The following is a 23,882-nucleotide window of genomic DNA, read 5'->3' as shown; positions in this document are numbered from 1 at the left end:
AATGCACGTGGGAAGCGAAGGGTCAGGACGGTTTTGGCAGCAAAAGGGGACCAAAACAATATTAGGCAGGTGGTCTTAATGTAATCCCTGTTCGGTGGCCATAAAGTTATGCCTGGTCGGTGTACACGTATTGTATACACAAGTATTCCAATACATTTATTAGATTTATCCCCTGTACAAGGAAAAATGCTTTCAGCTTTACAACAGTAACACTAAGTGCACTGGATCCATTCCCATCCTATTTGATTGTTTACACTGCACATCTTTTCACAACAGCGTATACGCTTTGCGTCTATTTAAATCATAAAATAAGCCCTTCTTTTATTTATTCATGAATACAGAAATGTAGATGAATATCTTTTTACACAAAGTCACACTGAAGCTTTTATTGCAGTTTCATCTCCATCTCCACATCCCCGCTTTATACCAAGTCTATAAAATCTCACACACAAGTGAGTACTGTGTCTTCAGTCGATTCATTGTTAGCTGTTACACCAATTTAATGAGCTGTTTTAACGAATTATTTTAAACTCTCAACTGCTAGACAAAGGCGGCTTTGTTCTCACTAATTTTAGAAACATTTACTGTGTTCAGCCCTGGATATTTTTACCCACGAATTTAGACGCTCATTTCTTTTCGTCTGATTTTGCCGTTCGTTACAGAGGGATGACTCCAGCTGAGGCAGAGATGCTCTTCCTGGAGAATGCCAAGAAGCTTTCCATGTATGGTGTAGATCTGCATCATGCCAAGGTAAAAAAAAAAAAAAAGAAATGAGAGAATTTTTTTAAAAAATGTTCACCGGCGGTTTTGAAACATGCATCATGATAACACAGTGAGGTACTATTGTATTAACGCCTTTTTAAATCCGCCTTTAAATCAACCTTTTTCTATAAAGATTTTCATCAAATGAAAATTGCGCATGCATACACCCAGCTATATGTTCAAGAAAACTGTCCCTATTGCTATTTTCTTTTATTCATAATTGCAAAGTATTTCATAAGTTCATACAAATTTAAGTACCTGAGCACAATATGCAGGACTATTAAAAATGGTAATCTTCCCCCAACTTTTCCCTAAATGTAGACATTGCTTTATTCTCAATAAATTGCCCTTTTTTTCTTTTCCTAAGATCCTGTTTTAAAATTCAATTTAAATATTGAACAGTTTGTATTGTAGCACCATCTAATGGCATGTCCTATTAATAACAGCAATTTTATTAACAATTTTATTATCTGTGCAATGTTTTTATTTAACTCTTTTCATTTAAGTTTTTTTTTAAGCTTGTACCTAAACAAAGATTTTACTTACTGTTGGGTAGTGTTGTCTTTTTTTTTTGTGTATTTTTTATTTTATTATTATTATTATTATTATTATTATTATTATTATTATTCTTTTTTGGGGGGTAAATTTGTGTAACATTAATTTAAACATTGCAGTTTGCAAAACAGATGCTATAACTGATTTTGCTGCTGATTTATGAATATGCAGATTGAGTGTATGAAGGGAGAGTGTTGACTAATTGTAATGCCAATGAATATGCGCTCTCTGTGGGTACTGTGCTGACATTGATCCTGCTCACTGCTGGTCTGCTGCTACTTCAGTGCTGCACGTTGATCTCTGATCTCTGCTTGCATTCTGTATGAAATCTTACAAACACACACATACCACTGGCCTTATTGTATATTAAGCTGCTGAAACATAGAAAGTGGTTGCATAGGTTTAATCAATGCACAGCTGGCATTATAATTTTTTTAATTCTTAAAATAATACAAAAGAAAATGATTAATTAGCTTTTATTATTTCCAGGAAACGATGAACACATTACATAACAATGTTTTGTGCTGTGGGCAGAGAGAATATTGAAATTAAAGGATAAAATTGAGTAGAAAGAAAAAAAATTAATAACTGAAAGAATGCAGCACCTCTAGCTTTATAGTTCTGCTGTGTTGCCCCCTGAATGTAAATAAACCTTTTTTTTCCTATGCTGCTATTGGCTCAGCTTGCACTACGTGTCTCTCTCTCTCTCTCTCTATCTCTCTCGCACTCTCTCTCCCCCCTCCCCTCCTCTTCTCTGCCTATTGATGACGTAGTTAGTAGGGAGGCTGTCTGAGTGCTTAGCTCGGGCTAAGGAAGAGGTAAGCTACAGTGACGTGCTGTGTTTGATGCGTGTATTTACATACGTGTGTGTCCGTAACATACAGTTATTGCATTATCTTACTGTTGATGCATACTCCTGTGACGTGATTGACGTTATAAATGCCTTCTGCTTGCATGTCCCAACCCTGTTGGTTTAGTACATTGATGCAAGCAAATGTGTACATCATCTTTTGGTCTGTGTTTTCTGCACGTGCATGCTTGCGAATAGAATTTATTCACTACATGCTGCAGTGCTTTGTGGGATTTTCCTTTCATTTTTCTGTTTTCTGCACCGTAGCCCTCTGTCTAGTCCTTATATTTTTGACAGCTTCTTTGTGTTGTAACCGATTGTGCAGTTCTGCTTTATTTTCATCACGTTTATTCTGTTGTTTTATTTATTTATTTTTTCAGTATTGCATTTGTTTGTTTTTTAAGCCCATTAAATAGGCGAATATTTATCACCTAATAAAGCCCACTACCCCCATCGTCACTCTCCCGTTCCGTCCTGTGTGGGATGGTGGTGTAGGTCATTGTGAATTATTACGTCCCCTGCTGGCCTTCTGTCTCAATCTGTCATGGACCTTATTGTTTGATTTCTTTTCCTTATGTGTTTTCCTTACCTTCTCTGTGTTTTTCTCTACAGGATTCGGAGGGAGTGGAGATTATGCTCGGTGTTTGTGGCAGCGGCCTTCTCATCTACAGGGACCGACTGCGGATAAATCGATTTGCCTGGCCCAAAATCCTCAAGATATCCTACAAGCGGAACAACTTCTATATTAAGATACGCCCTGGAGAGGTGACGCTTGGCTCATCATTTCATGAAACAACCATGAGATTTCTGATGCTGGATATTTGCTAGAGAATAGAACAAAGTTCTTGTGTCATATATATATATATATATATATGATCATAACTGAAACTATATCTGTGATGAATCTTTCGTAATCAAGAGACATTTTTTGTTTTTTTAGTTTGAACAGTTTGAGAGCACCATTGGTTTCAAACTTCCAAATCACAAATCAGCAAAGAGATTGTGGAAGGTGTGTGTGGAACATCACACGTTTTTCAGGTAAAAAAATCTCTGGGAAATTAAAAGGGTTATTAGTAGAAGCAAAAGACTATTTATTAGGGGTGTAACGGTACACAAAATTCACGGTTTCGTAATAACCTTGGTTCAGTTCGATTTCGTTACAGTTAGGGGAAAGTAATGCGAAATAACAAATTGCTTGTTGTTTTTGTATTAATGTTTATTATTATTTATTATATTCATTAAATTCATATTTATGAATTGTGAACAACATTTAACATTTTTATTTAATACAATTGCAAATAAAATGCCTGTTTGGTTTAAATAAAAAATATAAAAATAAAATTATTCATATTATTGAAAGTAAAAAAAAAATCTAATGCTGTACACTTTTTTTATTATAATAATTAAATTGACCCAAATTAAATTGAGTAAATAAAATTAAATAAATGAAAAAATGAAATTATAGTTAACATTTGTCCCCAAGACCCTATTCTGCTAAGTGTGTGTGTGTGTGTGTGTGTGTGTGTGTGTGTGTGTGTGTGTGTGTGTGTGTGTGTGTGTGTGTGTGTGTGTGTGTGTGTGTGTGTTTGTTTTACTTATCTGTTCTACTTATTTCAGCATGCTTTATCAAATGTCTGCATTAAAGAAACACACGATATTCATTTGATTCATTTATTCATAAATTAATTAATTCCTTCTGTCCTTCATTTATTCATGCATTTATTCATAGAAATTTTTGACACTATACATAAGGGCAAAAGAATCCATATCCAAAGACATGGCACTAATTTGGTGCATACACAGTACAAATCGTGTTCTGGTACAGATTGAGTGTCCACAGTGACACTGCGCTCAAAGTGCAAGGCGGAGACTAAACAAACTTGCTGTCTGCCACTTATGTTCATGAAGGAACTCCGATTTTAACTGTTTCGCACATGAAAAGACTTGTATTCAGTGTACCGTACCAAAAGCTCTGTCCTGAAACAGCTCAGTACAAATACATGTACCGCTACACCCCTACAATTTATGCAAATTAATTATGGTAATTATTTATTCTATGGACAAAACCTGTATAGTTGTCTCAATTCATCTGATTTTATAACACTGGATTCATTACTGTTTTCTTTTCTATAGGTTGGTGGCAACGGAACCTCCTGCTAAGAAGTTTCTGTCACTGGGCTCTAAGTTTCGCTACAGTGGGAGAACGCAGACGCAGACGCGCCGTGCCAGCTCTCAGATCTCTCGGCCTGCACCACAGTTTCAGCGCTCCTCCAGCAAACGGCTCACCACCACTCGCAGTCTAGACATAGGTAACATTTGTATATTAATCCAGCAGGTAAACGCAGAACCCCGACAGTGCATCTAATGTGAGAAAAAACTTTGGGATTAATGTTGGTTCGTTTCTGTTTAGATACTTGACAAAAGTCTCAGAAATTGGTATTGAATACATTTATAGACCTTAAAATGTCTCTTTGATGTATTAATAGAGATTGAACATGCTGATGCGTGAGCTAAGCTGCTGCTATTAGTTTTGCTGAGCATGTTCTGATCTTGTAAGCTATTGTACATCATGCCATGTTTTAAAGACTGTTTGTTTTGTAGGTGTGCACTACAGATTAAACTTTAATGTCTATAGACAACATAATTAAAATGATCCTATTATGCTGTTTGGAATACTTTGACCAATTCATGTTTTTCTGATTAATAACCTATTGTTGATTGCTGGATCTATTGGCTACCGGCAAAAATCCATACCGATAGTTTTTCCAGCTTGCGGTTTTCTGCCATCTAACAGCGGCCTCTAGAGGCAGTGTTTTGTTTTTTATCCAGTATCCATTGCTTGATTAATCAATTATTGGCAAATAAGATCCACTCACTATCAGTCGATCTCTAGTTTCGAATTAGTACCTGATCTCACCATCTGTTTGATTCAAAGCTGTACACTTTGCACACTCATCAGTATGCAAAGTCCTCGTGACCTCTGTCCCCTTTTGCCGCTATGAATGTTTTCACACCGCTTTTCTCCAGCTCCAGCCATGGCCAACAACGACAACTTGATGAAGGACTCTAAACCAGCTTTTGCCGCAGGGACCCTCATCACCACGGTAACGCCAGAGAAAAAGGTGGAGGAAGAGAACGCAGTCAAAGATGAAAGCACTCCTGCGGCAGAGATATCCGAGCCTGACCCTCCCACTCCTGTTACCAAGGTAACCAGACTTTCAGACAATTTCTTCCGTTCCTTAACTCACTCTGTAGTTTTGTGTTAAATAGCCATGCTTGAACACCAGCACTGATTTTAGAGGATCTCCCCAGTAAATTAATGACTTGATGACATGGTCTTTGACTCTCATTACATCCAGGCCAATCCTCAGCAATTCTTTTTCTTTTAAATAAGCAGTAATGTTATTTCTATATCTATAAGGTTTAGATATTAAGTTGTAGAACTAAAGTTCTGAAATAAAATCCTTGCTGGAGTTAAATTTGAGGTTTTGTGAGTAACCAAGCTCTGTGAAAGAGTTCTGATTTTCAGGCTTTTGTAACGTGTTTATAAATCATATATTATAAATATAGTCATGTCTCATACCTTTTTTAAACTAATTAACTCTTTCTCTTTTTACCCTTTTTTTTTCATCCCTTATGCATGTTTGTTTCACTTGTTCATACACAACCATTTGCACTCTTTCATTGGACCTTTGGCATTATCCACCCTTCACTCCTTGATTTTGTCTTCACTCCTACACCATCATTGCGTTCCTCAATCCTCTGAGCAGAGCGTCCTTGCCTCCCCGCTCTCCTCCACTAAAGTGCGAAGAAGAAAACGGAGAAGAAGCAGTTCTGAACACGCCGCCTCAGCAAGTCCGGCAAACGGCAAGCAGATTTCTGACCAGAACCGGCCCAAAGCGGGAACGCTTTTCTCCTTCTCCCTGCACCTCCCAGACATGTCTTCTCTCCTGGATGAAGATGGTTACCTGAGCTTTCCTGACCTGTCTGAGCTGAACTTCTTACCCGAGTGCTTCCAGCACTTCCTGCCTATCAAGTCGCCATCTCTCGTGCCCTGCTTCCTCTTCATCTTCTTTTTTCTGCTGTCTACCTCTTTCTCTGTACCCTATGCACTTACACTCTCTTTTCCGTTGGCACTGTGCCTCTGCTATCTGGAGCCCAAAACCACGTCACTTTCCACCTCATTTACCAACAGCTTTCAGGACAGTTCAGATGACGAGGTGTGTGCATGCATGCGTGTGGGCATCACGTGGCATCATGTCTCTTCATTTTGATCTTTGTATCACCTGTCCTCATCTTTTCATGTACCAAACTTGCCTGCATGAACAAGAGACGGCTACATCTTCATTATTAAGTGGGCACAAAACTTTTAGCAACATTTTGCAATATTAATTGATGTACGATCTATGGGCAGTCTGCTAAAGGCAGTCTATAAAAACAAAACCTAAAAACTTTTTTTTTTTTTTTTTTTTTTTTTTTTTAACCGGACACACACATTTTTATGTCAGAACAGAGCAGCAAGTCAGTTACTTACTATTGCCTTGAAAAACAGAATCTGTAAAAAAAAAATAATATATATATATATATATATATATATATTTTTTTTTGTGCGGCAACTTGAAATTATATGTATTTCTGAAAACTACACGCTTTCCGTAACTGAAATGGATTGGATTTACACGTATCTTAACCACAAACCACTGCAGTGCAGAGTTTATTTAAACAAAAGTTCTAGCCATTTATTTATTTATTTTTTTCTTTCCAGATTTTCAGATTTTTCTGCTACACTGACCACCTACACATTTTTCCACACCACTATACGGCCATGAAAATGTTTATGCAGAAATCATCATGTAATCAAAAGTATCCATGATCCATTTCCAAGATCATAATCTAGTGAATGTCCTAAATGGTGCCTTGCTTATTTGTTTTGTTTAGATGGACTTCAGTATAGTCATTTTTTCACATGGTACTCTGTTTTCATATTCAGTACTTCCTCATACCCATCCTGTTTCCATCACTCCATCTGTATCCTGTAGCATAGATTCATATTGAGAATCAGCAGTCTTATGTGATGGACTTTTTCCCTTCTCACTGTTGCTTTCCAATGGAAACTGTCCATCTGTTGTCAAATCCGAGACAGACAGACAGCGAACAGACTGATGAGACAACAGAGACTGAGGTGTGTGTGTTGGGGATCTATATATTACAAACCATAACGATTCAAGTTTTTGTCACTTGTCCAAGGCTCCAAACTAGTGAAAGAATAATGTTGAATGTGGGTCAATGAAAAAGAATAAAGCCTTCTCTGAGTTTAAAATGATGTCAGATAACCATTGTTCCTTTTTGTTTTGTTCTTTTACCTTCACAATGATGTTTACTTTGGCTTTTAGTCTGAGTCGGAGGATGAATCGGAGCTGGTAAGCCAGGTACTTCATTGCAGTGTTCTCAGCAATCGTGTTTTTTTTTAATTCCTCTGTAATGCAACATGATCTCAAGCTGAGCTTGCCATGCTGTCATATCACCCCCCTCCACACACACAATATCATGCTGTTTGCAAAGTCATTTTTCTATCAAGCCATCAGTGTTTGTTTATTTTTGAACAAAGTTTGCAGGTCATGCAGACACTTGGCTGGTGTGTGGTTCTCACCAGTCTTATACATAAGGTGAAAATGTACCACTGTTAAAGTTTGAGTAGTCTATAGATGTCTGGTAATTTTCTACAGTAGCAGCTTTGACAGTTTTTACCCGGTATTTCATTCATGACATGCCTCTGAAGGTGTTTTATTTATTTATTTATTTTTATTATTACTACTACTAGGGGACATTTATTAAAATGTATCTTGTTTTTCTCCTCCTAGAATATTCTCATAAAGCCAATAATGGGAGACAGTGTGTTTATCAGACACAGTAATCTCATGTTGGAGGTTTGTGAAGCGATGTGTGGCGTGTTTGTGTGGGTTTTGCACATGAAAAGGCGTAAAAGAGAAGCTCGCAGGTGTGTTAAACTAATCCGAATTGTTCCTAATCAGACACCATCAGCATAAATGCTTGTTCCTGCTTGAGAACAATGGTGTGAAAAGGAATGCTTGAATAGCGCATAGCATGTTTTGGTTGGTTGAAAAAATGTGACTTGTGTGAGAGTCACTCGGATTCCTAACCCCCCTAATCTCAGTGTGAGAGCGAGTAATTTTAACACCATGTTGAGAGTGTGATTAAAATGACAGTATACACTCTTAGTGCTCTATGCCTCTTGATCATGTCATCTCTGTCTTGATTGATGTGTCAGGAGAATGATTCCACAGAGGAGGTGCTCAAGAGACAGACAAACCTCAGTGATCTGAAGAGGTCGTTTTTGGAGATGCGATCCGAGTCATCAGGAGGCAGTGAATGGGAGAAAAGGCTGGTCTCTTTTCCTGATCACTGTCCACGGCTGAATGACATGAGCGTGATTGAACCTCTGTTACCGTTACAGGATGTAAGAAAGAGGTTCTGCGCATGCATGCTTGAGTGAGAGATGTTCCCAAACCAGCAGCATGCAGGAAGTGGCCTGGTTTAGAGTGGCTTGTTTATGCATTCTAGAGTTTGGATCGCTGTGGAACGTCAGTCCATGCTATTTATGTTGAGTGAATATTTAGAATTTGTTGACTTGGCTATAATTTACAGCTGTGACTGAGGGTCTGTCAATTTCTTATGCTGTTAATCCTCCAACAGATCTGTTGTTCTAAAAGTAATCAGATTTCCATAAACCTTTTCAAGTTCCATTTGTTTTTAAGGCCATTGTTTTTCTTTTTCTCATTCCTGTTTGCTCAAGTCATTTTTTCCTTGTGGTTTGCACGATCCACTTCACATCTCAAACATACACACCCTCACCCAGTCTTTATATACTTCTGGTTTTCACTATTATAAACATGGTGACCCTCATTTTTTTTTTTGTTTTTTTTTGTTTTGTAGACTGCAGAAGATGCCAAATCTGAACCTCAAGAGGACATTTCAGAAGAAAAACCAAATCCTGCGGGGGCTGACTCTGCCGAGGTAGTTTTAAAATCATCTGTTCTATAATTGTTCTGTCCTAGCATGATCAGTACCAGTGCTTGTTTCAGTCGCTTTGAGTTTTTCAGATGGTTGTGTTTTGATCTTTCTATTTAATGGCCATGTCTGGAAAGGGAGTGTTGTCCAGATATAGCGGTTGTGGGATGCTGGTAAAATATTGTCAGTTCTTGGTTGCCCACTATCCACTGGGTTCCACTGCTTAAACCCACAGAATATCTGTAGCATGATGTCATACGTACGTATGAAGTTGGTTGGGGAAAAAAACATCAAATGGATTGTGGTCTGGTTAAATATATTTTAAAATTCAGGGTAAACGTTCGCCAAGATTTTTTTTTTTTTTTTTTTTTTAACATTTGTACCAAACTCTAACTCTTAGAAAGAAAAAGTTTCTTCTCATGCATATGCTGCTCTAATGTTATTTTAATGAGTACTTGTTTATAGCCCTCTATTAACTGGTATGTGGTTCAAAATTATTCGTATGCATTCTTCAGGCGATTTGAAACAAATCCCAATTGCCTGTTTTGTATATACAGTAGATTTGCGCCTGCGAGAAAATGACCCCTCCAGGTTTTGAGAATAAGAGATTGGGTTTGATGGAGAAATGTTCTCATTTAAAACACCACATGCAAAAGCTATGATGAAAAGAAAAAAGACCTGCAGCAAAAGGCCAGATCAAACACACACCCGGACATTCCTTGACCATTACAACATATGAGATGAAATTCTGATGAAAAGAGCATCCCACTTCTCTAAAAGCAGATCAAGCAGTGTGGTACATCATAATGTCCATGATGTGCTAGGCAATGAGCTCAGGATGGTACCAGCTACAGCTAATACTTGCCAAGAGATTTGCACTCATAAGCAGGCACACTTTCAGGGATAAGACGAGACAAAAGCACCAGGCCATGTACAATATTGGGACTTTACCTTTTTTTGTTGTTGTTGTTTTTTGTACACTATGGTCAAAAGTATTAGGACACATTACATATGTACACATTTGGAAAAGTAGAGCTCTGATCTCATCCCTACTGAACACCTTTGGGATGAATTAGAACGCTGACTGCACCCCAGATCTCCACAAATGGCAACAAGCACACTCCAAAATCTAGTGGAACATTTTAACAGAGGAGTGAAGAGAATTCTAAGAGCAAATTGGGACTAAATGTGGAATAAGATGCTCAAAAATCAAATACCATACATATGACCAGGTGAGGTCTCCTGCTAATTTTTGGCAATGTAGTATAGATTTAATTCTGAGAAGAACATTTGGGTTTTATTTAATTCAGATACCTGTTTAGGACACGAATGGAAGTTGTAGAACCACCACCTGAACTATCCCTCCAGTCCTTCGTGTTGAACAGGAAGTCTTTCTTTTGACAACTATAAACTCTTATAAAACCATTTGTATTAATTAAAGAAACAGAAAGTCCAAAACTATAAGACTATCCTCATTGAGTTGCTTTATCTCAATCAATAAATGCAGATTAATGTGCCCTTGGCAGCAGATGGAAATATTTTTAAACACAGTCCATCACAGTTTATTCTCATTCACACAATTCATCATCCTTGTCCTTACACTTATCACTTAAATTATTTATTTATTTAGAAACTCTATTTGTATAAAGCAGTATTAATGACTCCCTGTTCTTATTTATGTGAGCTCTCGGAGACTTTGACATGTCAAGCGTTTATTCAGAAGAAATATTTCTGGTTGTTAAATATGAGAGCCAAGTCTCAGCTCGTCTATTTCTCAATAGGGTGACGGTTCAGGCAGTTCTGTGGTGCCTCCATTCCCCCCATTCATCTTTATATTTCAATTTGTAGTTCTTGTAAAAAGTGCTTCTTATTGTCTCTCTTGTGCCCCTGGTTTAATAATCAACCCTTAGGGTTAAACCAGGGACCCAAGAGAGACAATAAGTCCTAATTAACTCAGAATTAGATTTGCTGTCTTGGTAGGACTTTCTCTTTAATTCCTTTACCCGACATGCTCTTCCTTTTTCTGTTTATCTGAAACGTCCCACAATATTCTTGCTAATGTGTATAGATCTGGTCCAGATCTTGATCATGTCACTCGCAGCTCAGTCTGTAATTGAATTCCATGGATGATGGGATGAAATGCTATTTGTCTCTTGCAGAATTCAGGTGGCCAACAGGACACTGCAGTAGTTAATGATACAGCAGAAGCTACAGAGAATATTCTGACTCCTAAAGCTTCAAACAATGTTGTTATTGAGGAAGTTAGTACTACTGAAGATGGTCCTCCAGCTCCTCCGTGTTTGTCTGATAAGAGAACCTTGGTTTCTGGAGGCATACATTCAAAATCAGTCAGTGAGAGCACAGAAACGTCATCGTGTAATGATAAAGAAATGTCAGTACTGCATACAGTTGAGGAATCTGAAGACTGGGGAGATAATAAAGACACTGCAATGGCGTCCTCTACTGGTGAAGCTCAGGAGTTAATAGTAGAAGCGTCTTTTAATACACTCGCATTGGACACCGTGCCAGTGTTTTCTACTGGGACATGTACAGAGAAGGAAGAACTTCCTGATCAGACTCTTTTTGGGGAGAAAGTATTTACTGTTCACATTTTTAATGAGGTGGAACAAATTCCTGCTCTGATCCATATAAAGGAAGGTGAATTTCCTGCTCAAACTCAGACTGAGGATCAAGAATTTAGCATTAATACCCATATTGTGGAAGAAGAATCTCCTGCCCAGATGTTTGATTATAAGGAAGACCTTCCTGCCCAGACCCATACTGACACAGAAGAATTTTTGGTTCTGACACTGAATTGTACGGAAGGGCTGCTTGCTCAGTCTTGCTTTGAGAGTGAAGAGTTTTCTTCTGCACAGAAAGATGGATCTTCTGTTCATGTCAGTCAAGAGAAAAAAGACCTGCTTAATCGGACCCCAAACCCATTTCCTATTCAGATCCATACAGAGGAAGATGATTCTCTTGCTCAGACTCCAGATAAGATGGAAGCACTTCCTGTTCAGACCCCTAGTAAAATTGAGGAATTTCTGATTCTGTCATCAGCTATGGAGGACAGCCTTCCCAAAATAGCTCCGGAGAACATTGAACTTTCTACTCAAACCCATACAGAGAAGAATAGATTTCTGGATGAGGCAGACTGTTCTGCTCCTATTCATATTGAGGAAGTAGAATTTTGTCATGAGAAAGAGTTTCCTGTTCAGACACATGTTGAGGAAGTTTCTATTCCGAACCACACTAATGTGCATGAAATTAAAGATAACAAAGATGTTGATTTAGTGGTAGTTGAAGATGTTGCTCAGATTCTAGAGAAGATGCACAGCAAATTAAATGTCGAAGGAAAAGAATCTGCACATAAAGCAAGTCCGAGCTCCAGTCAGGAATTTATGGCACCTGTAACTGAAGACGAATCTAATTGTCTTGATGAAAAGATCCAGTCCACAGGTTGTGACGGCTGTACCCCCAAGAAATCCGTGTCCTTCTGGGAAGATGTTGAGAACGTTTCTCAAAACCCAAGAGAGAATATCAGGCCAAATGTTAATACGTCTGCTAGCTCACCTATCTGTGAGCAGGAACAAGCCAAACCTGATGAAAGCCAACAGACTGCAGCTGTGCAGATAGTGTCAACCTGTGAGGAAGTTCACAATGCTGAGCAAGTTTTGAAAGAGGAAGTGGAAGAGAGAAACACAGAAGGCTATGAAAATTCCATACCCTTAGATTCGTCGCACTGTGTAACCAGCGAATATAGACAGGAGGACGAGCGCGAAGCGGAAGAGGTTCTACAGGAAATAAAGCTGATGAAGCGAGAAGTGAACACAGTTAGTACCACTGCCTTGTCGGAGTGACTTGGATGCTTTAACCTCACAGTCTTGGATGCTTTAACCTCACAGTCTTCAATGTTGATCACGAACTCTGACTAATTTAAAATGGCCCTTTCCTACTGGCTTATTTCTAAAGTGATGTGTTTAATCGGGGTGTAAATCGTTGCATGATCACTGGAATGATTCCCCATGTCATGGCGTTAGGAAGATTTGACAGTCACAAAATCCCAGTGCATCTTTGGTCTTTGATTTTTTTTGCTTTTTAGCAGCAACAAAAAAGTAATAATGAAGGAGAGTAGGACAAAAACATTAGTGGACAAAGTACACAAACTGTGTAGTGGAGTTAAAGTAGAGATACATTTTTTTTGTGTTGTACTGTGTAGTCTGTGTGCTACTTTATCTGAGTAAGTAGAGACGCATACTATATGTGGCTCTGTAGATCAGTTTACCTGCTAACCTGTAGATGTCAGTACTTCTGCCATGTAGCGTTTTTTTTGACTGCTCGTGCACTTCTCATTTTCCAATCTCTCCAGTCTGTGCAGCAGTCGGAGGAATCTGCGGAGCCAGTGCAACCGGTGACCAACGAGGTGCCTGTAGTTCATACTGAAACAAAAACCATCACATACGAGTCTGCCGAGGTACACAACACTTCACCGTTCCTGCCTCTCTTACATAACGAATTTTCACATCATATCCTAGTTTGTAATGTCCATTACATCGATAATTACATCCCAAATATGAGGATTCATCTTTTCCACTTGTGCTCTATTTGTGTACAAATGTGAAGGTGGATGTTAATGGTGACGCAGACCCCGGAGTTCTGATGAGCGCTCAGACCATCACGTCCGAGGACAACAGCACCACGACCACCACGCAAATAACAAAGGTCAGCGGGGTGAAACAAACTCATTAGAGAAGCTTCTTTCTTTTCTTTGTGCTTCTGCTTTTTCTTGTGGAGTGAATTAAAATGTTTGATCTTTTTTTACATTTGAAAACAAGTATTTGAGTATCACTTGAACTGCTTTTCTTTTCTTTCTCTTCTAAACAGCTAGGGTTTTTATGATGCCATTTCTCTGTATATCCAGCAAATATCACTACTTGCTTTCTATTAATTAATCAAGAAATTTTGACCTTGAGGTTATTTGAGAGTTTTTTTTTTTTTTTTATTATTTATTTATTTTCTTTTGAACAAACAAAACCGTTTTTCTTCTAACTCTAGATGAAGGACGTGAACTTTGGCCTTTAACTATTTCAAAAGAACCAAAAGTTCTTCAAATTCGGTTATTTGATTCATGAACTCTGGTCAAATTTATCAATTTGTCAATGCTGGAGTTTTGAATTTTTTTAAGGGAAAAGTACATTTATTTGCAACTAAAAGCAAGAATTCAGACCCTCATTCATCACATTGGACAAGATTTATTGCTTATTTGATCACTTTTTTTGTTGTTGTTGTGGAAAAGAGAATACAATGCTGATATTTTGTTCCTTTTTGTGTACACGAATATATGAGTGTTTTTTTTCAGCAAAGTTCACATTGTTGCTCTAACACAAATCAAACTGAATTGGAAACTAAGACTGCACTGATTGTTCACTACATGCCTTGCTGCCCTTCTTTCTCCAGTCGTCGTGTCTTTCTTCTGATCACTTGGCCAAAACTGAATGTTGTATTCGTGCGACACCTTAAAACTCTCTCATATACATTTATATATATTTGTTGTTTGCATCTTTCTCCATCATTAGACGGTGAAAGGAGGCATCTCGGAGACACGGATCGAGAAGAGGATCGTCATCTCCGGAGATGCCAACATCGATCACGATCAGGTACTGAGGCAACCAATTCTTAAATTCTCACCTACACACACACTCATTTTATTTCAAACTAAATGTTGACTGTTTTGGTCAGGGCTTTAGGGCTTGGGGTGTTTTGCTTTTGTTTCTGTTCTTATTGATATAGAAAAAAAAATCTATACTTTACTAATCACAAATGTAATTTTTTTTTTTTTTTTTTTTTTGTAAGTAATTGTTTAAGCTTTAAATCACTGTCAATGAAAGTATGTAATGTTAAACCAATGAATCCAGTTAACAGGCATTAATTCACTGACTGATTCTCTCTTCTAATTGTGATTATTTTCTTGTGTGCCTGTGTGTGTGTCTGTTTGCACCCCCTGGTGGCATTTCTCTGAACAAGGCTTTGGCTCAGGCCATAAAAGAGATCAAAGAGCAGCATCCAGACATGTCTGTCACCAAAGTAGTGGTTCATAAAGAGACTGAGATCTCGGCTAGCGAAGGTGACCAGTGACACAGGTAATGGTGGGAGCGTTAGAAACTATAGTGCTTTCCACTACCGGACACTGTTCGGATCTGCGCTAGTGCAAGCTGCGTATGCGTGCAATAGTTTCCTTTGTGTGCGCTATGTGCCGTGTCATATCAGCCTCATCAACTTTCTTTATATAGTGCTTTGTATCTAGCGTGCATTTCATCTCGTGCCATTTCTTTTCTGCTTTCACTCTGCTGCCAATGTGGCACATGATGCTTTATAAAAGTTGCTTTATTTGAAACTAATTCACAGCTAAAAATCCTAACTTACCCCAATTTGAGAAATTTGCTACATACATTATGTAAGCTGCCACTTTAAGTGTAATCGTATAGGATTCTGGGCAGCACATTGGAGCTTTTTTGAAGAATTTGTCACAAAGCATTTTGACTTTTAACACATGGGTCTTCTGCTTTTCCATCTTGTTTATAAGTGTTTTGTTGATGATATATCAGAATTGTGTCTTTGTGCAGGTTTGTATTCATTCACTGGCTTTAGAGTGAAATCTGTACTTCGGTCATTCTCTGACTCTGAGACTTCTGTTTAGAAATGATCAGAGAACAGAAGATCTTCCACCTGGCTCTGTCCTCTTCTCCTTGTCTGGCATGTGCTGTACATAAAAAGCTTTGATGCCTCTCAGTGCATGTTGAAGTCATTTGCTGCTGGTCTGGTCCTGGCTCTTGTGTTAAAGGAGTTCTGGTTTTGCTCTTGAAACACTTACAGCCTTTGTCCTGGAATGTGTCATGACTGAACCAGCATAAATGCCATCCTCCGATTCGTTTGTTACATTTTCAGTTCATGCTACAATCCTTACACTAGGGGGTGTAACTGTACACAAAATTCACGGTTCGGTACAATTTCAGTAGCGTTCGAGGGAAGAAATGCGAAACGTTAAATTGCTTGTCTTTTTTTTTTATTTTTTATTTTTAATCAATGCCGTTTATTATTATTTACATTTGTAAACATCAACAGTTTACACTTAAAACAATTTTAAATAAAATACCTGCTTGGTTAAATAATCTTTAAAATTATATTTTATAATATATAATAAAAAATTAAATTGTATCAAACTAATACAATACACATTTTTATTATATTAATTACATTTAATAATTGATTAAATTGGCACAAATTAAATTGATTGAATGTATACATTAAATAAATGGAAAATTTAAATTAAATAGTTTATATTTGTTAGCCCTAGTGTGTGTGTGTGTGTGTGTGTGTGTGTGTGTGTGTGTGTGTGTGTGTGTGTGTGTGTGTGTGTGTGTGTGTGTGTTACATTTAATATTTAATTTTCTAAAGATACATTCTACATAACTGTTGTATATACTTTCAGCATACTGTAACAAATGTTTTCATTCCTTTCATCCTTCATTTATTCGCTCCCTCGATATGCGGAAGAGAAATTCTCGAAGTAAACACTAAAGAATCCATATCGCGAGACTGATTAAAAACAGAAGTGGCCGTGATTTCGTGCAGACAAAAAATAGATTTACAACGTAATACAAATCTAGTAGCCACAAAGACACTGCGCTTTTTTTTTTATTATTATTTTTTAATAATACCCCTGGCATTTTTTCATGTTTTATAATAATGAAAGAATTAAGAAAAAAAAGTGACTATACAAAGCAGTGCAAAGTGGAGACTAAACAAAATTCATGGACTAAGCCACTGATACGTTCTTGTGGGAACTCAGATTTTAACTCCAATAAAAAGGATTGCATTTGGTACTCGTGTGCACCGAACCGAAAGCCCTGTACCGAATACGTGTACCGTTACACCCCTACTTAGCACTGTAGTGTGTAGTGACAGTACATCGCTGGATTATAATACACACATTTACACAAACTGACTGATCTGTTTCTCTGTTTCTCTTGTGTTTAGGACTAAACATCTGTCTGACAGAGGACAGTGCCATGTTCTTCACTCTATGGCCCCATGGGCATTCGGCTTCTGTGATTATTATTATTATTTTTTGATCTCGGATCCAGACAGCTCAGTGGATAATAGTGGGGACCATGAAGAAGCGATGATTTCTACGACACCCCCACCCCCATTCAAATCAGCCCTGCAGTCCGATATTACCAAAAGCTCAGCATGTTATTGGGCGGATCGTTTTACTGTAAACAGCAATAATCTGAGCACGCCATGGATGCATGAGCACTCCAAAACGTGAGGGATTCTTTAAAAAAAAAACATTTGTGCAACTGCCTTAAAGAACGATTTTTTTAATCATTGTGTTTGATTTATGTACCTTCATTTTATTTATAGCAAATACTTTAAATTAGCGTGCCAACAGCAAAGCTACGAAATCAATTCATCAGTGTTCCAGAGAGAGATTGAATTAAAGCCAGGTTTACCGACACAGATCTAAGTTTGTCCAAGTGTTTTACATGTTTTCTCTGATTGGCAGAGCAGTTTTGCACGAAGACTTGGATTAATCTGTACACAGCCCAGAGACTACGAGTTAAAAGCATTAAATAAGTGTTTAAGTCGTGTATATACATTATATAAGCATATTATCTACAATAACAATTCTCTGTATTGCAACATTTGTACTTTGCAATATTTGTACTTGGTTTTAGCATTAAGTCCTGAAATCTATGCCACTATTAAAAGGGCTGCTCTTGGTTTACTTGGAAACTCATGAAATATGATCTTTTACTTTTTCTCGTGTTGCTTTCGGGCTGTTCGAGTTGTACAGCCTCAAATGTTAAACCGGTGAGTTATAAACTTTTTTTTTTTTTTTTTTTTTTCTTCAAGATTTTATTCATCATCTAGTGACCTGATAAAACATAAATTACCCAGAATCCCGCTGTCCTTCTCTTCTAAACACACAACATAGATTATTCAGACATACTGCAGAAATAAAAACTTTTGGATGTGATTTTATTTAGTTTTTATTTTTGAATGAAATATTATTGAAATCAACGGTTTCCATTTTTTTATTACATTTCTTTAAACCGTGTTTTTCTTATTGAAATTGTTTCCTAAAAATGGTCATTAATACTGGTAGGTAATATTGGCTAAACTTTTGTTACCCTCGTTTAGAACGGTTTTCGAGATGAACAAACTAATTGGAAATATTGATACGTTCAGGTTCTTGTAAATGAGAATATAAACGCTACATAGCATGCTGTGAAAATATGTGGTGTTGTATTATTCCTCATCCCACAGCAATAATGATTTCATTTATTAATAAATACATCCAGAGAGAGAGAGAGAAACGATTTAACATTAATATAAAATTTATTTTATATTCACTATATATATGACTCACATCTGTGAAATCAACACCAGTCAGATTGGAGAATCTAAAAGCACTGTGGTAAAAATGACATTATTTGCCTGTTCAATATTTCCACATTTATTTCAGTGTGCATTTCATCTGGGTTTGTTTCTTTTACTCGAAATTAATTCTTCCTTAGGGCTGTCACCAAGAAAAGATTAAATGACAATCCAGCAGGTGCTTCCTTCATTCTTTAACTTCCTGACTTGGTGGAGTTTGCATGCTGTTTTAATTGTTAACCACAAGATGGCGTCTTACGGTTCAGCGACCCTAAGGCTTTTCTTAGGTGTGCGCCATCACGTACACTGAATAGACAAGTATTTGGACACCTGACATTTCCTGCCATGTGTGTTTCATCTCCAAACTGTTACCACAAAGCTGAAGGCACATAATTGTACTGCACCCCAGGCCTCCTCACCCTACATCAGTACCGGAAAATCTGAAAGATCCCAAATGTCCACAAGCACATTCCAAAATCTAGTGGAACATCTTCCCAAAAGAGTGGAGGGTATTATAAGAGCAAATTGGGACTAAATATGCAATGGGATGTTTAAAAAGCACATGAACATGCAGACTTTATTATAATTTTTTTTGCTCGCTGGAGCTTAAATCACAGCCATGAACAAGAGTGAGGACTCTGGGGATCTGATGCTAAACTAATGCCTTATTAAATTGAAGCAGAGAGACAGAGGAAGGGTTTAGGGCCAGATGTGTAAGTAGAGTTTTTGCGTGGAAAAGTGAAGTCGGGGTCCGAATGGATTAGAAGGGGTTTAGTTAATCAGAGATGGTGGTGTTGCGTTCTACACACATTTTGGTTTTGCATTGCAATATACAGCAAGTCTGCTTTTTGAAATTCTGATCCAACTTACTCCCTAAATTGTCAGTAATAAAGGGCATATCCGGGGTGTGAAGTGTTCCTGGGCACAGTATTATGGGCAAGAACATGCGCACATTCTTGAATCATTTAGGTGATGAAGTTGCTTCATCTGATCATGCGGCATCTGCATCAGGGAAAGACAACACATGTTCTGATCGCTGTGTGTGTGTGTGTGTGGGTAAGTGAGAGAGTGTGGGTGGGTCGGGCCGGTTTGCATTAGCAGGCAGTGGTTCTTACTGGGCCAGACCACAAGCCTTACCCCACCTCCTCCTCATCTTCCATCAGCAGAGAAACATTGTATAGCCTCACACTCGCCATAACAAATCCCTATTATAAGTATTCAGCAGGGATGTTATTAGCGAGTGGCGGATTTTCGAAGCCTGGCGCAGTTCTAATTTCAGGTGGAGATGTGTATCTGTGCTTGTGTCTGTTTTGTTTGGTTTGATCTCCTGCTCAGAGCTGCTGGGTCGTCACTGACTCCTCTGAACGATAGGCTTATCATTATTTTTTCAAACTATGCTTCTTGATGGATTAAGCATCATTTTACAGATGGAGAAATCCTGTTTCTAAAACCACTGACTGGACACAAATTCCTTCTCTTTAAAAACTTTTTTCCCTCCTCAAACATTTCACAAAGGGATTTGAATGCGTGTAAGTCGTAGACAAAAATCTAAGGGTGTGACATACATTCTAGAGGGTAGTGAGATGGAGGAACACATGATCCGTACAGCTATGAGGGAGGAGTGGTACTTTGATTTTATGGGGAGACCATGTTTTTCTGCTGGTTATGAACTTACAGGCGTATTTACACTATATGGACAAAAGAACTTACTATTCCACACTATTTGCTGTTATAATAACCTCCACTCTTTCGTGAAGATGTTCCTCTAGATTTTTTTGTGCTTGTGGAGCTTTGTGATCTTTCAGACACAAGGGTGTTGGTAAAGTACTGATGTAGGTCAGCTGAGGAGGCCTGGGGGTGCGGTCAGCGTTCCGATTCATTCCAAAGATGTTCAATAGGATTAGAGCTCTATAGCAGTCCACTCAAGATCTTCCACCTTAACCCCTATAAAGCATTTCTCCATGGTAGCCACACAGATGTTACAGATGTTATACTTGGGCAATACTGGGCTTTATCGTTAAACCCGTGTGCTCTTTCACCACACCAGCAAGCAGCTTGTACACACATGTTATCAGGTCACCACTTCTGACCCTGAGAGCCTTAAGAAAATGCCTAAATCTAAACTTGGATGCTTCTCATTTTCTCTCTCTATCTCTTTCACTCACTGTCTAGTCCTTGTCTTTTTCCTCCCATCCTCCACACAGCTGCTTCATGTCATTCATATCCATCTTGTTATCATGAATAATCTTTTCCATCAAACACAGAGAGCTCTAATAAACTACAGCAGCAACAGACCACTAGTGAAGAGCATGTGTGTGTCTGTTTAGTGTGCATTTTGTTATCCCGTTATTCTTCTGTTCAAGAGAAATGAGCGCAGGAGTTTCTTTCTGACTTAGGAGTTTGCTGACTATGCCGACAAGGTGTTCGCCTCGGCCCCCAAGGGTTTCACTGATGCCGTGGTCTCCACAGAGGGCTTCGCTCCACCATTAATCTTTGCTCTTTCATTGGTCTCCGCAGAGGCCGTCACTCAGTCTCATCACATCAGACAGAAAGCCAGGGTGTCTATCAGAGACCGGTCCCTGAGGGCAGCTCTGTTCGCTCTGAACTTCGAACTGTTTCTGAACTTTGTTTTCTCCGCCTGCTCGCTCCATTAAAGACTGTTTCATAATACTCTGGTTGCATCCTGCAGTTCGGTCCTTCCAGTTGCTTCCCTCCACAGTTCCTTCCTTAAATTACTTTTTTTTTTTTTTTTTCTCCTTCTTCCATACATCTGCCCATCCATCTTTATTTTTCTTTCTTTCTTTTTTGTTTGTTTGTTTGTTTCTTTCTTAATTTTTTTCCCATTTCTTTTCTTTCTTCCTTCTTAGAAGAAAGAAATAAAAAAGAAAATTTCTAAGAAGGAAGAAAGAAATAGAAGAAAGAAATAAAAAAAAATTCTATTTCTTTCTTCCTTCCTTTCCTTTCTTTCTTCTATCTATTAATTTTATTATTTTTAATTATTTAGCAATTACTTTAAATGGTCAAAATGCTTATAAGCCATATGCATGGAGGTGCATTATAGAATTGAGCAGGTCTGAGACTAGCTTTGTTCTCAAGAGGTCACAAAGCCACATGTGTCTAGGGCAACACACACACACACACACACAGAAAACTATCTATCACAACTATCTCCGTGTGAGACCACGTGTGTGTGATCTATGGTGCATAACTCTGTCTAATTAAATTCCTCAGCTTCTCAATCCCAATCTTTAAATCACTCTGAGAATTTGCCTTTGTGTGAGAGAGGGAGAGAGGGAGAGGGAGAGAGGGGGAGAGGGGGGGATCCTGTGTTAAGTTATAATTCACTCCTTTATCTACAGTATGTCTTTTTAGCCAGGGTGGTGGTGTATCTGAGATCTATACCATGAACACTGGGTGTCAGATGGAAATACACCCTGAATGGACCGCCAGACCATCTTGGTGTGAAGACTCATTAGCACCACTATAACAATTTCATTAAATGCTTCATCCATTCCATACTATATTGTATTAATGGCTGTAGAATAACTGAACAATTTATTTTTTAATTATTATTATCTTGTTATGCGCGCTCGCTGTGATTCCCGCACACCGCTGTGTCCCTGCCAAGGTTCACAGACTCCTCACTATGCAGCACAATCTGAAACAAGGCCTTCTTGGTATGAGCTTCAGGACTTAAATGCCCTCTGAAGACAAACTTGATTTAATGCTTTCGAACATGCTGAATGACTCTAATGTCATTTGAAGCACTTCTGGGAAGAGTTCCTCTCATCTCCAACCCTCAGTCGGCACTAATCAGCTCCAGATACGACCCGGAATCGGCACGCCGAGCCTCCGCCGCTCTTTAGATCTCCTCTCCTGTTTCTTTCATGGTCTTTAACTGCTTCTCCATCCATAGGGTCCAATTTCTTCTCTGATCTCCTCTCATCCTCGGACATAGTGTTCAGATGGAATAAGTTATCCGAGCAGATGTCTGTCAGAGACAGGCCCTGATAGAGCAACGTTAATGAATGTGACGGATTTGAATGAGATGATAGCTCTCTGTATGTATAACGTCTACACGATGTATGAACAACTAAAGTATAACAAAGTTCATGAGCTTGGCTTTATAATTCGCCATAAACGATATACAATCAGTGGTGCAGCTTTAAGGACCAATGCTGATAAACTTCTATATTATCAGTAGCAGATGATTTCTGACTTGTGTACATCGGAAAAACCACACAATATGAAAATCTTTACAATTGAGCAATTTATTTAGGATAAATAAAAGTTAATAATAGTTTGTAATGTGACTGAATAGAATTTTACCAGTTCTGTAGTAATATACAGGAGAAAGCAGGTCTACACAGAAAATTATGTTTGACAAGACACTAACCTAACAGCACTCAATGGGATTAATTTGGGACATTCTGAGAAGCTGAACAAGAACTACAGCTACACGGGCTCAAGTTATACCACATTGGACATACCACATTGTTTTTGCACTGCATTGTGTTTATTTACATATACTCCTGGTTATAGTCTTTATAGTCCTCGTTTCACAGTACTGTATATTCAGAGTATACAGTAAGTTTACTGGTCAGCGCTCTCTTATGTTTTATGTATTGTCCCCCACTCTCTTGTGTTGTCTGTCTTTCTGTCTGTCTGTCTGTACTGTTTTTCGTCTGCACTGTTTGCACACGGTGCACTTTATTTAGCTTTGTTATGTAGCTTTATGTTGTGTGTTGTAGCTCTATGTTGTTTAGTGTAGCACCAGGGTTCTGGAGGAACGTTGAAATGACAATAAAAAGCCTCTTGACTTTAAAAGATAAGGCTCTAAAAATATCTGTTGCTTGTATGTTACATTCATTAAAAAAAAAAAAAAAAAAAAAAAGTTTGTGTGAATAAGAGGGCATGTGTTATGATTTCATCACAGGTGGTTTTAGGTGTGACATGATGGAAAATTCTCAGTGATAAAACATGATAAAAAAAAACAGCATTCAATAAATAATATTAACAATAGACAACAATATGTTAACAGCAAAATAGTAAAGATTAGCGTATTCTACAGATAGCGTGTTGGTTTTATAAATTGGCGCATCAATATAGAATTAGGTTAGGATGATGTTCACAGCTGTATTCTAAAGACATTAAAATGGCTTTATCAAGATTTTAGAAGCAAAAGTGTCTGTTTTATCAATGATAGCAATTTCTGGGATCAGTAATGTGTCTGGGCCTGTCTGTG

General features: G+C 38.1%; 1 protein-coding gene across 4 annotated transcripts in view; it reads left to right on the top strand.

Moving 5' to 3' along the window:
* epb41l3b (erythrocyte membrane protein band 4.1-like 3b) overlaps positions 1-17,992 on the top strand; it is a 34,204-nt gene extending 16,212 nt beyond the window's left edge. Inside the window, exons 8-23 of one of the 4 annotated variants that reach the window (XM_046876391.1) lie at positions 663-750; positions 2,091-2,135; positions 2,780-2,932; positions 3,108-3,205; positions 4,301-4,476; positions 5,195-5,373; positions 5,938-6,387; positions 7,311-7,349; positions 7,561-7,596; positions 9,122-9,202; positions 11,356-13,029; positions 13,566-13,670; positions 13,820-13,918; positions 14,773-14,853; positions 15,221-15,336; positions 17,234-17,992. In XM_046876391.1, coding sequence (XP_046732347.1) covers positions 663-750; positions 2,091-2,135; positions 2,780-2,932; positions 3,108-3,205; positions 4,301-4,476; positions 5,195-5,373; positions 5,938-6,387; positions 7,311-7,349; positions 7,561-7,596; positions 9,122-9,202; positions 11,356-13,029; positions 13,566-13,670; positions 13,820-13,918; positions 14,773-14,853; positions 15,221-15,331 — 3,415 coding nt within the window. In that variant the 3' untranslated portion in view covers positions 15,332-15,336; positions 17,234-17,992. Of the gene's footprint in view, positions 1-662; positions 751-2,090; positions 2,136-2,779; positions 2,933-3,107; positions 3,206-4,300; positions 4,477-5,194; positions 5,374-5,937; positions 6,388-7,310; positions 7,350-7,560; positions 7,597-8,028; positions 8,095-8,456; positions 8,646-9,121; positions 9,203-11,355; positions 13,030-13,565; positions 13,671-13,819; positions 13,919-14,772; positions 14,854-15,220; positions 15,337-17,233 lie in introns of all 4 variants that reach the window. The other 3 variants (XM_046876392.1, XM_046876394.1, XM_046876393.1) reach the window with 3 other exon arrangements.
* The last annotated feature ends 5,890 nt before the right edge of the window (positions 17,993-23,882 follow it).

The sequence above is a fragment of the Silurus meridionalis genome, chromosome 20, assembly GCF_014805685.1.
Source record: "Silurus meridionalis isolate SWU-2019-XX chromosome 20, ASM1480568v1, whole genome shotgun sequence".
NCBI lineage: Eukaryota > Metazoa > Chordata > Actinopteri > Siluriformes > Siluridae > Silurus > Silurus meridionalis.
Note: the sequence above shows the minus strand (reverse complement) of the source record. Positions and strands in the feature narration are given on the sequence as shown.